The sequence below is a fragment of the Lipophrys pholis genome, assembly GCF_963383615.2.
Source record: "Lipophrys pholis genome assembly, chromosome: 10".
NCBI classification, from domain to species: Eukaryota; Metazoa; Chordata; class Actinopteri; order Blenniiformes; family Blenniidae; genus Lipophrys; species Lipophrys pholis.
Window position 1 is genome coordinate 25,970,889 of NC_137640.1, and position 17,331 is coordinate 25,988,219.

At 41.9% G+C, this 17,331-nt stretch overlaps 1 protein-coding gene across 3 annotated transcripts; it reads right to left on the reverse strand.

The window, feature by feature from the left end:
• Positions 1-7,266: 7,266 nt before the first annotated feature.
• hs2st1b (heparan sulfate 2-O-sulfotransferase 1b) lies at positions 7,267-14,986 on the reverse strand. Of its 3 annotated transcripts, none has more exons than XM_080473167.1 (8): positions 14,510-14,986; positions 12,953-13,179; positions 12,621-12,731; positions 12,126-12,211; positions 11,727-11,865; positions 11,532-11,629; positions 10,389-10,546; positions 7,302-8,755 (listed from the first exon to the last, which is right to left on the reverse strand). In XM_080473167.1, the coding sequence occupies exons 1-8, from the start codon at positions 14,631-14,633 to the stop codon at positions 8,529-8,531; spliced, it is 1,170 nt and encodes a 389-aa protein (XP_080329293.1). In that variant the 5' UTR covers positions 14,634-14,986; the 3' UTR covers positions 7,302-8,528. The 3 variants fall into 3 exon arrangements, with proteins under 3 accessions (XP_080329294.1, XP_080329293.1, XP_080329295.1); XM_080473169.1 differs by having other exon boundaries at positions 12,836-13,179; positions 14,510-14,962; XM_080473168.1 differs by lacking the exon at positions 12,621-12,731 and having other exon boundaries at positions 7,267-8,755.
• Positions 14,987-17,331: the final 2,345 nt, after the last annotated feature.

Here is a 17,331-nt window from a genome sequence, read left to right on the forward strand (position 1 = left end):
ATTTGTAGGTGGTATTTGCCTTTCATGCAAAATCGGTGATCACTAATTAAAAATAACGAAAAAGGTAAAAACTTTTACTGTGTGTGTGTGTGTGTGTGTGTGTGTGTGTGTGTGTGTGTGTGTGTGTGTGTGTGTGTGTGTGTGTGTGTGTGTGTGTGTGCGTCATTCCTGAAGTGCATTTAAGACACATTCAGTATCAAAGATGTTTTTTTTTTTTTGCAACCTTTACAAAAACAATGAAATTCAGTCCAGAAATCTCCATGTCAGCAGCATCACAACACAGATTAACATGAAGTAATGTTGAACACAGATTTTTAAAATATATATATATATATATATATATATATATATATGATGCTTTTCATTGTTGTGTCGACGCCGGACCTCCGTGTGATACTGACTGACTCCCAGCTTCAGAATGTCCCCGTCAGGACACCGTCTGTCTGTCCAAGTTCCTCAGACGTGACGTGCAATCAATACACACAAGTACACGTTCACGACGCACTTTTAGAGGCAGCGACTGTGAGGAGGGACGAGGACGAGGACAGACACGAGAGTCAGAGAATATAACCCTTTTTTTTTTGCCGTGTCGTGGGTGAGGACGGACGGGGACGTTCCAGTGATTGGATTCGGCATTTTCTTTGTCACTAGTTTGAACTTAATATCTGAACCGCCCGTATAAGCTGTAATATTTCATCAGATTATAAATACCTGGGGAGGCCGCCGTCACGTCGCCGCTAACTTGTGACGTTGTCCTCCTGATTGGAGCCGCTGCAGCGTCACGGGGTCCAGCGGAGGCTCCTGGCGTGTCGGCGAATCGCTGAGCCGCCGGCGAGTTTTCACAGCGTTTCACTTTTTCCACATTTTCTCACGTCACAGCCTCATTTTAAAATGGATTCAATTCACCCCCCCCCCCCCCCCCCCCCGAACATTCTACACACGACATCCCATAATGACGACGTGAAAAAAAAAGTTTGAGATTTTTTGCAAATTTATTAAAAAATAAAATACTTTAAAGGACATGTATACAAGTATCTCAGAACTTTGTCGATGCACCTTTGGCAGGAACAACAGCCTCGGGTCTTTTTGAATATGACGCCACAAAGCTTGGCCCGAATGTCTCCGGGCAGTTTGGCCCATAAATGTTATTATGGGATGTCGCGTGTAGAAATTTGAGGGAAAAAAAAATGAATTGAAATCATTTGGGAGTAAAGCTGTGACGTGGAAAAAGTGAAATGTCCTGAATACTTTCCAGACGTACTGACAAAAACAGCTGCCGCCGCGTTGACACGGAGAGCCTGTTAGTTTGGGGAAATAAAAAGATGTTTACGGACGCAACGCATTTAAATTCCACCTGAATTAACTTCACGTTCAGAGCCGCAGTAAGAATTATGAGGACACAATCATTTACCCTTTCAATTCTCTGACGTGTTTCCAGGGACAGGCCGGCTGCTCCACTGTCGGTAGAACTCACAGTGGGGGCACCACTGCTCCACGGACAGAACCGCCCCCAGCTTCTTGGGCCTGGCGTCACACGCCCGCGTGCAGACAGGACACACGGCGAAAAGCTCCATGATGCAGCTCTCGTACACCGTGTACCTGTTGACGGAGTCGGTGGGAGCGGACGCCTCTCTACTGTCGAACAGAATTAAATGGAAGGAAAACACAGAGTGAGCGAAGACCTAGAACTCTCTTCAGTCGTCTGTTTTAAAACCGTGTCAGTTGTTCTGTGTATCTCTTATGATATAAACGTTGTGGTAAACCACAACAGTCCTGCTATGAACGCTCCAGTCAGAGAAGTTAAACTGTACTGCAGCTTCCATAGAGACTCATCTATTACCTACATGGAATATAGAAAGAAAAAAATAAAACAATGTCGATTATAATGGGGAAAAAAAAGAAGAAGAAATGATCGTGAGTTAAAAACACATCATAAGATCTACATCAATTTTATTCCAACAAAACAAAACAAAACAAAACAGATTAATTTTACATAATAATAATTTTACAGGAGTATTGTGCTTCACTGCACTGGTTTCATCCAGTGAACCATCACCACACACACACACACACACACACACACACACACACACACACACACACACACACACACACACACACACACACACACACACACACACACACACACACACACACACACACACACACACACACACACACACACACACACACACACACACACAGAGTAACTTACGAAGCCGTTAACTCTGTCGATGAGACCGGATCCTTCCCCCCTGACGCTGCTCTAGAAGAGCCGCCCTCCTCTGGATCGTCCTGCTGCTCCAGCTCGTCTTCACCGTCCAGACGACGTCTTTTCAAGAGTCTCTCGACGGGCGGTGACGGAGAAGAGAAACCGTCTGCAGTGGACGTCCCAACAGCAGAATCCCTGCAGGACACAGTCGCCTGGACACCTGCAACCAAATACTTTTTATACTGAAGAAAGTCGACAAAGGCAGCTGGAATATAAACAGAAGAATTGTGATTACAAGCACTTGTACTGAAGGTGTATAAGTAAGAACATACCAGCACTAGTGACGCGGGGTTGAAGGGTCCTATAGGTTAGCTGAGTGCCGACGGTACATGTGTCCGGCGGGTCGGTCTGGCAGGGAACGTCCCTCCATGTAGGTAAATAATCACACAAACTAAATGTGCTGGCCTGTATAGAGAAAACAAGGTTTACATTAACATCTTCTCTAATTCTTAGTTACAACAGCTGCAGGGAACGTGACTGAAAAATATATCAATAATGCAAGATATACGACATCCTAAGCCTATATATGCAATAACATTTATTATTTTGTCCAGTTATTCTGATCACTTGTATCACTATTCAGACCAGTCGCAGCCCGAGTAGATATGCACTTATTAAACGATATGCAAGTCAAATAAATAAATAAATAAAGCAGTTATGAAGCCCATCACATACTTCAGACTCTGCAAAGCCTGCATTTGTTCTAAACTGAAGCTTTTATTGTGAAATGTTCAAGTCTACAAAGATGAACTGATGAAGCCCGCCTGGCGTTGACAAAAAGTAACATAAAAGCTTAACTACCAGAGCATTTTACTTACAGCTGCCACGTTCCCAGAGTCACGGACAGTCGGTACCGATCCACGCTGTAATAAAAGTCTGGCAGCGAATCCTTCTTTGTAAGCGCCCAGGTTGTGAAAACACTCATCAGTGAAGTGCTGGGAGCAAACGTACAAAACTCTGTCGGGTATTTTTCTTACCCTTCCATTAAAAATGAAGTAGACCCACTGGGTCTTTAGAAAATCAGAGGAAGGGAGTAGAAACAGACTCCTCTGCTCGTTGATGCAGCCGATAACCGAACATCTGGCGTGTTTTGATCGTAGTTTTGCCATGCCTGCCTTCCTGTCGTCTGCATGGAGAAGAAATGGCGGGTGTTCCGTGTTTTTCTTTTTGTCACAGGGAAGAGCTCGACTCACTGTGGGAGGGGCTACGGGGCGGATTGGGATTGGTTAATGCCCTACGCGACGTTGGCCAGGGAAGATCTCTGATTCGCTCGTTGAAGCACGGACTTTCACTTCCGGGTCAATATACGGAGCCGAGCGGAGACGACTCATTGGAGTTGACGCAGTGCGCGGCCGCCATCTTGGATGGGGCACCCTTCCACTAAGCAAAGCGTAGTCCAACTACAATAATCATAACTCCCCGAATTTCACACATTACAAATACGTTTTCCCATACTGAAATACTTAGTAATATTGTCTTTTACAAAGCTATAAATGTGGTGCAGCATATTAATAAATGTACAACGGAATAAAATGTATGTCTTAATATAGAAACTGTTGGATTGTTCATTTGGATTTATTTCTCTCTCTGTCTCTGTCTCTGTCTCACACACACACACACACATGCAACGGGTTTGATTAGGACTTTAATGTTGAGTCGATAGAGTGTTTACCAGTCTTTGTTTATTAGCTGCACAAGAGATTAAAATACAATTAATCTTCTTCTTATTGGCCTTTATGCACTCTGGTTCCTCAGCCATTAAAACCAGCACTCTGACAACATTTTGAAATTCAATTTTGAACATTAAATCTGAACAATGAAATACAATTTTAAAAATATTTTATAATACGTGAGGGTGGAACGAATGAACGGAAATAAAGTAAAAACTTAAAACATACCTGCAGAAGAAATTAAAATACAATTAATCTTCTTCTTATTGGCCTTTATGCACTCTGGTCCTAAACACAAAACAAGAACAGTGTTCACCCGAGCTGCGCTGTGTGCAGACGTCACAGGGCGTGCCTTTACTGGCAAATTGCGGCAAAATGAATGAAACTATATAAGCCTGTAAAGGTTCAAATAAAGGTCAAAACAAAAACAAAACAGCTCAGTAACATGACACCATACAACGATAAAAGATACTTAGCAAAAACCTCGACATAAATTGCTCCATTTATCAAGAAAACAGCACGATGTTGCGGCAGTGATTTGTCATACAACTTAAACTCAGTCATTAAAACCAGCACTGAGGAGTCTGACGGGAGGAACTACGGAGGCCCGGGAGGGTCAACCGAGAGGGTGAAAAAAGTCGATTCATAAATAAAGCAAAATTAATAAAACATTGGTAATAAAAATATTATATTGAGATAAAATTCACAAATACTCAACCTAACAATAACAAACATGGATTGAAAATAATAATTAATAAAATGCATTTTTAACTCCATTAAACACACACACACACACACACACACACACACACACACACACACACACACACACACACACACACACACACACACACACACACACACACACACAATTTGTTAACAGTCGTTTTAAATTTTGAGAATTTTTCTTGGGTGTGCTGCAGTGCAATTTTTTTAGTTGGTTTATTTGGATTTTTTTGTATGTGTGAAGATTACATATTGTTGCGTGGTTAATCAATAAATAAACCAATACAACGTGTATTTATGTATTCATTTTAAATAAAAAGCAGTGTAATCTGATTCAGCCAATCGCTGAAGTGCACGCATTAACCTTTGAATTTACGATTTTTCCCTTTGACTGTGTAACTGACTAATAGTAATGAAACATGGAGCGCTTTTTGCAAAGAAATTAAAAAAAGATAAAAAAAATCACTGATGCCTTCACTCTAAACCACAACAACCAAAGTATTGTTTTATTCTGACATCTCATGGTGAGTGATGATTATTGCTGAGTTTCCCCAAAGCACCAGCAAAATAGAATATCTGGCACCGCCACTGCGTGAAAAGTACATTATCAATATATTTGAGTTCTACTGTATATTATGACTACAAAAACTTTGTGTCTACTACAGTACACTTACAGAAAACACTTGGTGATAGGTGACTTGATGAAAAAAAAAATGTAACCAGTGAGATCTAAAACAGAGAAGTGTTTTTAGCACATATATAGAAATGAATACTTGTTAAAACATAATTAGTTTTAATCAAGTAACAGAATCTAGTGCAGCAGAAGAGGAATAGTAAGCGCTCCGTCATACAGGAGTTGTCCATCGTACATGAAAGTTCTTCAGCTCTCATCTATGACAGTTGAAGAACAGGAACTCAAACTAATGGACATGAGCCCAGCGACTCTCTGACTGTTTCAACCTGCAGTCTGTGAGGTTCCTCATGTTTCCTCATGGACCTGAAGCATGGAGCTCTGACCACTACCTGTCCCTCCACAGTATCTGACACAGGCCGGAGCAGACGCCACTCCAGAGCTCCAACAAGGATGGTCCAGCATGACAAAATATGTACGAACCCTCTCATCAGGTGCAAATCATAAACGTTCACATGACGTTACTACAACTGCAAAGTTTTACATTGACTTGGTTAAAATGACATTTTCTGTTTTTAGGCTCAAAGACGACTGCGGCCAAGAGCTTCGCTCTGAGCTCAAGGTAAAGTCCACTTTTCTATGATTCAGTGTTTTAAAGTGACTAACTGGATCAGATTGTTCAATGCACAAGAAACATGAAGCTGTGAAGGATTCAGGGAAAGTCTGTCATCGCATGAAAGTGGTATGCCAAACAGAAATTCTTAATAACCAGTGCTTCATAAATATTTATTAACTTTGTGTTTTTTCTTTATGTTGCAGTGTCTGAATGGAGCCAGGAGAAGAGGAGACGCCGCGACAATGACTCCACATTTCTTTATAATAAAGAAACATTTATTCTTCCAAGCTTGATCTCATCATTTAACATCATGGGAACAAAAAACAGGAGAAGAAAATCTCAATTAATACAACAAACCACTTCTTTTAACAAACAAAAGCTTACAAACATAGAAACTATTTACCCTGTGTGCCCTTGAGCAGTTGTAGAAAGGTATTAAACTTCTCTCCTGCTCTGCTCTCTCTCTCTCTCTCTCTCTCTCTCTCTCTCTCTCTCTCTCTCTCTCTCGCTCTCTCTTTTTGTACCTGCCTGATTAATCTGCCTGCTTTGCTTTGTAACTCTGGCTCCCTCTGGTGGCCACAACGAGTTACTATTTTAATCAATTAATGACACTTCTATATATTTGATTCTAATTTTTAGTAATTACTAATGCATTGAAATAATCATTTAATGGTGTATTAATTATATTTTGGCATGTTTGGTCCTCCATATTAAGAAGATAGAACTTTGGTTCCTGTCTTCCTGAGTTCTGTTGGTGTATCTTTGATTTCTGTGGACAGTTTCGGTCCCACATCGACAAATAAAGTAGTTAAAATCACCAACCTCATCCTTCATATTGTTATTAGTCTTTTCTTTAGTGAGAAAAATGTGGGATAATTAGTGTTTGTTGATCATTTTCTGATCATGTTCCATAAGCACTTAGTATTTTTTTTAATCTAATATTTAGTTCTAATACTCCTTCCTGCATCTCCTCATTATGATCATTGTTTTAATATCTTTTAACTACAAATTCAGTCTCTTTAGTTCATATTTCATATATTCTATCGTGTGTTTTTTATGTTGCAGCATTTTGTAAACCTCTGGTGATCCATGGCTTCTCTGGATATTTTTGCTTCTTGTTTAATGTTTTTATTGAATATTTTTATTAATTTCTGATATAAATATCTTTAGAAATGGTTATTTGATATTGGAGAATATCTGCTGCATTGCTTTAAATCAAAATGTTTCCTAAAGTGTAACCATATCCTAAGTGAGGTTTTACCAGCTGGGTTGGTGAACTGTGTACTACAGTCGTGTGGTAACAGATCGGTTTCTGATCAGAAATGCTCAGCAGAACATGGGGGCTCGGGTCGGGTAACAAAAGTATTTTAAAACAAAACAACATGTACTGTATTCTCATCTGAATGATTTATTCTACAGCTTTATGTTTCTGTTCTGTGTCTTAAAATCACACACTTCTCCTTGTCCTCCATAACATTTAGTAACAGTCACAGAAAGACAAGTTCAATGGAAACACTTGAATAGGCTGTTAGATCTTCCAGTCCAATGGTAACACACACACACATATATATATATATATCCTTCAGTCCAAGAGAACAATTCTTTGACTTTCTATGAAGTCATTAATGTGCAGCTTCTTAAACTCCAGGTCGTATCGCTCACCAGCCATGGAGGAGTCGGCACGCTGCACAATACTGAACCTCTGAGAGCCCAAACCGCTCATCAGGTCCAGAAACCTCATGTTGCACAGTGTTTCTGGATAGAATAGAGCCACAGGCGACATAAAGAGGCCAAAACATTTGCAGTTCTGTAGTCATGTCCTGGGATTTATTGTACGTGTGGAAAAAAAACCAACAGAAAGGCTAAAAGAACACGACAGATGAGAAGGAAAGTGATGGTGGCAACACTGAATAAGTAATAATGAAAACAAGAGCTTCCTGATACATCAGAGTATAAAGGCACTATCAGTATCTGCCTGCTTCAAAAAAACCAAACCCATGTTGTTGTTCTTCATTAGGACTCGTCTTCCTCTCTATTGTGCTCCTTTTACAGACCAAATACAACAGTTGTTTGTCTTACCAACATTTTTAAATGAAATTTTGTGACGTGTTAAACACATGAAATGAACACCTTTTCAATGGTGTAAAAAAAAAAAAAAAAACAACGAAAACTTTTTACATTTGCTGCCATTTGGTCCAGAAACTGTTCATTGTGTATCATTACAGAAAGTACAAATACACCATGTTAGTCTGCAAAATGCCAAGGAGTACAGTTACATCTAAAACCTCGTGGGGAGTATTAAAACTTACACAAACTGGACTTAGTATGTCGCTGGAAAATTCTATTTGAATACAAGTTCTACCTTGTAAAGTTGCTCTTTTTGATGGTCCATTGTGTTTGGAATTAATAAAGAGGAAATGTTTCACAGCTGCAGCAGAAATTCCAAGAATTTAAAAAAAGACCCTGGTTAAAAAAAACTAAACACAAACAAAAAAACTCCAGCCAGTTTCTGTGAGAGGTTTCCTATAAATCCAGCATCTCTTACAGTCTTCTCCCAGTGTAAACTTACAATTCCTCTGTGACGCCCCCACCCCTCCCCCCATGCAGCCATCTTCAGTTCACTTTGGGGTGAATCTTTTCATAGAAGAAGCTCTGAGCCAGGATGAAAAGTTCTCCATCCTTTTTTCTGACAGCGTGTGCACGCACAAAATGAAAGTACTCCAGTGCAAACTCATAAAACTCATTTTCCACTTTCCAGACATCCGACTGTCGCAGCTTGGCTATGGTCCCTTTGGTGAGGGGTCTCTTCTCATTGGTCTTCCGCAGATGGGACTTGTTACCTGAAGGGGGACACACACCAAAAAAAGTCAGGTGGCCATAACGCGCTCTCTCTCTCTCTCTCTCTCACACACAGTCAGTGGGGTGAGAGTACGGCATGACGAAAACCTGCAGGAATCTCCCGTCTCAACGACTTCAGAGGATGAATGAGTGAAGTAGCTTTTCAACGGACTGACGTCGCTCAAAATCTGGTTAGAATTACGAAACACCAGAAAACACTGGGAAACTGTGGCTGTGGGGAGCATGTGCAAACCTGCATGCTGTACTCCTTACCCCAGGAGAGAGAGAACCGGAATGTTTCCTCAGTTAATGTCTCTACTTTGGGGTTTAACCGAGTCTCTTCAATGAACATGTTTGATGGAAAACAAACGAGAGCTGCTGTTCTGAATCTTTGTGTCCATCCATCGACGTATGTAAGCAGGAATCATTTTCACTTATTTTGTAGAGAAATCACATTTTAAAAGATGTTGTCAGATTATCGTTTTCAGGAAAAACATTTGTGAGGTGGTTTTTTTTGTTTTCGTCCGTATCGCACACCCCTACATATAAAAGGGTTAAATATTCAGAAACGATAGGATCCGTTAGAAAGAAAGAGTGGTGGTTTGCATTGATATTTACTCTGAACGACTCCCGTTCTGATCATGTCTCAGTGGTTTGGATGCGTTAACCTACTGGATCCAAAGCCTTTTCTTGAGGGAACTAAATATTTATCATCATGAAGCTCAGCGGCTCCCCCTCCACCACATCCTGTACAATTACTGAAAAACAGTGGAAGGAACCTTATAACACAAGTGCAAGACCCATCTTGTGATCTTCAGTACTATAGCCAGGCTGACAAAAAGCCACAGCTCCGTCGAACCTCATATCCCTTTGACCTTGAGCAGTAATGACTTTGTAAACTTCTTTTATGACAGAATTCTAACTATTAGGGATCAAATTAAAGACTCACTGCCCAGTGCAGTCGCAGATCGATCAAACACATCTTCAGGTTTGTTAGTGGAGCCGGATTTCCAGTTATCCAGCTTTCACCCTATAGAGCTCTGAGTTCTCCTCAATCGTGGCTTCATCTAAACCAACAACTTGCCTACTAGATCCCATCCCCACTTAACTGTTTAAAGATACTTTCCCCGTGAGTAGTACATCAATACTAGATCGGACCAACATATCTATAATAACAAGATACCACAAGCCTTTAAGGTTACTGAAACCTTGACCCAGATGTCTTAGCAAGTCACAGGCCAAAATCTAACCTTCCTTTTATTTCTAAAATCCTAGAAAAAGTGATTGCAAGTCAGTTATGTGACCATTTAAACAAAAACAACCTATTTGAGTCTTTCCAGTCAGGTTTTAGATTCATCACAGCACAGAGACTCTCTGGTCACTAAAGATCGTCTCGTAGCCTGAGACAAAGGACTGGTCTCTGTTCTGGTCCTGTTAGATCTCAGTGCTGCACTGATACTATTGATCAGAACATCCTATTACAGAGACTCCATACTGTGTATGCAGTATGAATTGGGCTTTATGGCTTTTAATAAGTACTCGTATTGGTACTCGGTATCAGCGAGTAGATAAAGGTTAGTACTCATACTCATTATCAAAGTGGTATCGGTGTTTCTCTACGGTGTGTGTCTCTACCTGTTCTATAGAGTTGAGTGGCTCCCTTGAAGAATCGTGGCAGCGCCGCCTCCAGGATCATGATGAAGTCCTCCAGCTCCTCCGTCACTCCCACCAACAGGTACTGGTTCATCAGGTTGTATTTAGCCTGTTCCAGCGCCCACCGACTGCCGACATTCCTGCACAAAAGAAACACCGCCCCAAAATATGGTCAAATTAAAAACCAGTGCGGATCATAATGTTTGATTCAACCCAGACTTGGTCAACCGTTGGAATGTATTTTCATAAATAAGTACAGCTGCAATGACTGGTCCACCCACAGAGAATAATTTGTCCTCTCGTAAATTCAGCGTTTTTGCTTCTTTAGTCTTGAAATGAAAAACGGAGTCTCTTAAAAGTTCGACTGTCCAGAGTCAAAAAGACATTTCAAACTTTGATAATGCCGAGAACTGCTGCTTGCAGAAATATAAAAACACAAAACAAGTCTATCCGTAATTCAATAAGTCGTGTGTGCTTTTAATTTGCAGTTTAAGGTTGCTTTTAGGTTGTCAGAGCTGCAGCTGAAACTTCAGGCTCCCCTGATGGGATCACATAACGTGACCAGCCTTCACATGATCTGTGTGCTGATACCATTTACTGGCAGCGTACCAACTGGTGTAGTGGTGCGCCTCCACAAAAAGAAACCCGGCAAAAGTTTCCTCCCTGTGAACAATTCAGTGATCATCTCCAAAAAAAACAACAGCACCTCCTTCTGGCCTAATTAAGTGTTGAAATGGCGCCACCGGCTCCTACAGCGGGGCTCTTATCTTTCTCTCACAACATCAAAAAGGGGAATATATTGTTGAATCATTTAAGAGGTTCAGACCCCGTTTACACGACAATTTTTCATCAAAGAAGCTATAGGAAATATGAAGCTGGTGTCAAGCGACAAGAACCCGGCGCTGGATTTGACTGAGATTCAAGTAAAGTGGAACTTCAGAATAAATAGTCATCAGAAGATAACAAAACAAAACATAACAAAAAAAACAACAACATTCTGACTGATAGTTCATGGACAGGAACACAAAGCTTCTATGGCTCTTAGGGATTGTAGGGACTCGTTTCTTGTTTCATTGAATGTGAAGCGTCAAAAGGTCCGCAGCCTCGTCCCTCCAGCTCTCTCACCAGCACTCTGAAACATGTCCACAGAAGAAAGGGACCTGCATCCACAGCTTCTCCGGTTTACAGTCGGAGCCTCCTAAAGACACGCACTCATCGAAGGTCTGAAACACAACAGAAACCCCCCCCCCTGATGTCATCAAGGCAGATGGACGCACAAAAGACTGACGCGATTCAGAAAGCAGAGCGGTCGACCATCACCTGCTTGTCTCCTTGTTTCCTGCGCCGAAGCCCCGGCCTGTAGTTGTCACCAGAACGTAGGAAGTAGTAGTACGACACCAGGCGCTCCAGAGGATCCCGCACCACGTTTATATAGAGCGGATTCTCCTTCGCACCATACCTGAACAAAAGAGGGAAATAAACAAGTCCTGAAACTGCAACCTTTTTACAGTAATACAGTAAAGTTTTCTTTTAAACTGAATTCCAGGTTGGTCGCCACAGCAGTAGGTGATCAGCTTCCTCCTCTTCCGTTAGAGCACAGCTGGACTCTCTCTGATCATTGAGTTAATATTATGGGAGTCGTATGTTCCAGATAAATATATGCTTACCATTTGCAAGTAATGCGTATATTATTACTACCAGGGAGATTCAGAGCCTTACTTTGAGAAGTCCAGATAAGCCAAGTGGCCGTGGTAGAAGCCGGGCTTCTTCTCTTTCCATGAGGTGACGTTTTTCACAAAGCGTATCTGGAAATGAAAGATAAATATAAAGATTAATATGGAAATGAGGAGCTGCATTCAGGTGTTTGGGCTGCATGGAAAAGTTCAAATGTAACTTAAAAGTTTCACAGTTCCTTTTTATTCTCCCTTCCTTCTTTCTTTAATTGACATTTCATTGAGACCGAGTCAGCTCAGCCATCTTTACGACAACTGAAAGGGAAAGCAACGTGGCCCACGAACAGTGACGGAGGACCGCTGAAGACAAATGGAAGTTTCCCAGATTGGTGGTGTTAAAAAAGCAGCGGTGAATCTAAGCACTATATTTTAGGACTAATGATATTGGCTCACAGTCGCACATCTCAACAAATCGGTCAAGCTACAACTGAATACTTAAATCCGTCCAGATTCTGTCCCATTCTATGTACAAAACTAAAACCTTTCGAAACCACGACGAAGCGGGTGAGAGTTTATAACCGGACGCGACACTGGTCCATCGCAGGTTAGTCCCCCAGCAAATCTTGGTACTCATTGAGACAGCCGAGTCGATCTGGAGCAACACAGAGGAAAGGCCAAGGAATCAAACTCACGACCTTCGGGTTACGAGTCTCTGAAATAAGACAGCGGCGTGCACCATGCAGCGTGTGTACACACCCCCACCATCGTACAGGGACTTGTTATTTCACCGTTTGGCTCCATGTTGTGTCAGTAGCGCCGTGATGGAAATGAGCTCATGAGAGCGCTGGAGCGGTTCTTCCCCTGGACACTCACCTGGTCCTGCAGAGAGAGGACGGGGTTGTTTCGGGAGATGTTGATGTGCAGGACGTGGAATTGGTTTTTCTTGCACAGATCGTAGGCGACGTTGGTGAAGGACGTGCTGGCCGTCTTGGGCACCCTGTTGTAAATGATGACCGTGTCGTCTTCCCTGGCCAGCGGCGGCAGGTCCTCGCTGACACGCCGCTCCATCTCAGCCGCCTCTCGCTTATAAATGGTCCTCTCTGAGTGGGGCAGAAAGCAGGACATATGAGGACTCCTCAGAAGACGTCATCTTCATATGTTGTTGTTTTGGTTAACTTTGAGAAAAACGTTTTGAAATGGGAACCAAATCAACAGGAAGCTGCATTTTTTTGTAATGAATTGTTTCTTTTCCATATCACTGCTTACAAAATGTATGCAGAATTAGTATTAATAATGTTAGTAAAAAGTACATGGTTTGTCTGTCTGATGGTACATAACAGATTAGTGAGACTGAGCAAATACATTTGCGAGATGCAATTGTCCTCACCATTTATAGCTTTATTGTAAGATCTGCCTGTTCGGTCGCTTAACTTGGCATCTCACCACTGGCACAAGCCTGAACTGGAATGTTTGAATCACGTGATTAATTGGTTCAGAACTCTGCAGCTAGAACACCGACAGGCCCCAGCAGGAGACATCACGTCACTCCGATACTAGCTTCTCTTCATTTGCTTCCTGTTGAGTCTGGAATAGAATTTAAAATCCTTCTTTTAACCTGTAAAACTCTCAACCACCGGGCTCCATCGTATCTTAAAGAATCGTTAGTCACATATCTCCCCAGAAGAACACTTGGTTCTGTGATTGCTGCTTACTGGAGCTTCCTGGGTTTTCTAAAAGTAGAATGGGAGGCAGAGCTTTCAGCTCTCAGGCTCCTTTCATGTGGAACCAGATCCCAGTTTCAGTCAAGGAGGCTGACACAGTCTCTACTTTTAAGGTTAAGGTTAAGACTTTTCTATTTAATAAAGCTTAAAGGCTGGTTCAGGCCACCCTGATCACTGGAATCACTGAAGTAGAGGACCGAACCTACATAATCAGTGGTTGGGACCCAATTTTTGATCATTGATAACTCAGACCCAACCCCCACCCCAGCCCAGCCCCACCACCACTACTCCCTGTTCTATTACAGAAAAACGCTGAAGGAGCCTCACAACACACTATATGTGAAATACAGTTTATTTGTTCTATTCTGTAGCTATAAGTTCTTCTTCTCGGCGGATAAGCTCTTTGGGTTTACACATCTTCCTGTGGTGTTGGTTGGGAATCACAGCTTCAGACATCTCTGCCTGCTTTAACACACGATGATCTAATGGTTCCCCGTGAAGCTCCCCGTGAAGCTCCCCGTGAAGCTCCCCGTGAAGCTCCCCGTGAAGCTCCCCGTGAAGCTCCCCACAGGCCCAACCACAGCCTCCTCGCTGCAATCAGGTGTCAGGAGTTCTCCATGGATACTGGCCACCACCCGATGTGCCTCTCAGAATGTTTAACAGCAGCAGCAGCAGCAGCGTCCAGTCGGGGTGCAGGGTGGTCTCTTACCGAGTTTAGCTCTCGATTCATCCAGCCTCTGGATCTGATTCTCGATCAGCATCACGGCCGCCCCGAACACCAGAACCGCCAGGAGCTGGATCTTCTGCGGCATCATGATCTTCCAGAGACTCATCGCTGCGGCCAGGAGGCACCGTCTGCACTAGGATCCCCTGCTAACGGCTCTGGACCAGCTTGCTGTTAACAGCTAATCCGGATCCTCCCCGGATTAAGTCGAGCATAGCACGTGTAGCGTCTTGTTGTTGTTAGCATAACAAAACAACATCAACTGGCGTATTATACAAGCGGCGTTCGCGTCAACTACAGAAAAGCACCCGAGGTCGACTCTGCATATCCACCAACGGACGCTCAATCCCTGAATTGCCACATGAAGACAGAGACAGAAAAAAAAAAATCAAAAATAAAGTTTTGACCAGCTTGTTGCAGCACTTCCGCTTCTTGTCTGGCCGGATGGCACGACCGGAAACCAGCGTCAAAAGCTACGGGGCTCCCCCTGCTGGACACTTCGCAGTACAGCACCAAATCAGATTTATAACGTCAGCAGCCAGAAATCACAGAGGATTAGAACCTAAAGACAAAAACAAGTGTATTAGTTTTTTTTAAGTTAAGAGAATAAAGTCAGGAATCGATTTTATTTTAGATTCTTGAGAAAGTCAGGATTCTGAGACAATGACACTAACAGGGATACTGACAATCATTAATACTGTCACAATACAAAGTTCGAGTTCAACTCATCCTCCAGTGAGTATGAGACAGTATTGTACATAAAATATTAAAGTTAAGGGGAAAGGTTTTGCATTAGGAAACAGAAACAAGTTTGTGAGGATAGCTGATGATGGACTAAGTTATTGCTTAGTAGTTCTATATAAAAAGTCCCCAAAACTAGAAGAAAGAAAAACTAATCATACTTTATCAATCCCCTTGGGGGAAATTATTTTTTCCACAAATACTCATACCATTCGAGGATCCCATTAAAGGACTCCGGGCAGCTGATGGGGGGGGGGGGGGGGGGGGGGGGGGGGGGGGGTCAGGAATCACTCCTGCTCAATGACCCACAGTGGTGACCTGTCTGCTGTGGGATCCCAATTTGTGAACTTCCAATTCCAAATCCACTTCTCCAACCTCTCGAGCACCACTATAAAACTACCAAACATTTATTCACAGAAACACACTCACACACTCACACACGTGCAATTTTGAACTCTGGAAGGAAACCACAGTACGCAGACTATCTCCACCATGCATGTTCTCATGTTCTCAGAGTGTGTAGGTTTTCTGCAGAGCCTCTGATTTCATCCCACAGTCCACAATCACCAAGGCGAGTTTAACATTTGACTTGGTGTGAATTCTGAGAATGAAGTAAAAATTCTGATTTTAAAGTCAGAATAACAAAAAGAGTATTCTTCTTGGGTGGCCTTATTTCTCTTCGGTTCCAGAGAATTTAAGAAGCACATGAAATCTCATGAGATTGTTAAGAAACACGATCCAGCAACTAAACAATATATACATATATACACAGTTTTTGTTAAAAGCATAAAAACAGACTTTTCACAGGTTTTTCCCCTGTGGTGATTCCAGACTTTTCAAGTGGTTTTCAAGACAAATCATGAGTCCACTGTTCCATCTTATTTCATTGTGTCTGCAGCTGCCATAGATTTCTAAAGGTTTAGTGACACGGCAGAGCTGGTCTCTATATTTTGTTTTCATAACCATGAAAACATTTTTGATATATGGCCACTGTACTTGTCCACTAATATTACTGATATTGCTCATTTGGGTTTGAGTTTTTAAAAGGTATAAATAGTTGCATGTGGTCTTTCAGTCATAAATAAATGTTGGAAGGCGTAGAATAGGACTAAAATGACATCGAACAACAGTAAATATCTGCCGTATTTCATTGTGTTCAATTATATTTACGTTGCATTGTCTTCCCATCACATCCTATTATTGTCTGACATTCCATAGACACACCCTGGACAGGTCACGAGTCCCTCCTTTGCATCCCATTCAGTTTAAATGAAATAAATTATATGGCATTTTATCATTTTGAAGTTATCTTCATTCAAACCTATTTTCCAACTAATAACATTAAAATATAGAGAAGCAAAACAATTTTTTTCTGCCAGAAAAAAAAGGAAGATGAGAAATTATAACCCGGTTCTTCTTCGTCTGAGATGGGAGCCTCCGTCGGAGCAGAAGTTTCAGTCCGTCTAAGTTTTGAACAATACAAACGTTCCTTCCTCCTTATGAGATTTATGTACATTGTCAGCGATGAGATTAGAGTGGCTCAGCTTGATGCAGCATGTCCGAGCCTCCTCCCACCGCTGCCCGGCTCCATTGTTTCACTACTTACCTCCAGGGTTTGTGGTTCCTGAACTGAGAAAAAAAAAAAAAAAAAAGCAGCTGCTGTCAAATCAGGCCGTCTTCACACCGACAGCAGCACAAACAACTCGACCTCTGCTTCCATCCTTTGTTCTGTCCTCATGGAAACAATCCTCCACCGCAGGGTGTCAATCATACAACCTGTGGGCCAACAGCTTCAAATCACTGAGAAACATTTAACATTATCTCACTGGTTTATTCACTGTTCCACTAAAAGCTCCATTATTCCAATCAGTGTGGCGTTAGCATACAAACCGGGTGAATTTGTAAAAACCTGAATGCTGATGGATGCAGAAATCAGATCTGTCTACAGGTTTGGAGGGTCAAAATATAACAAACAAACAAGGGAAATGATTGGCAGTATCTTTGAACACTGGCTACACAGAGAGGACATGTTTTTGAACAAGTTTATTTTATTTATTTATTTTATA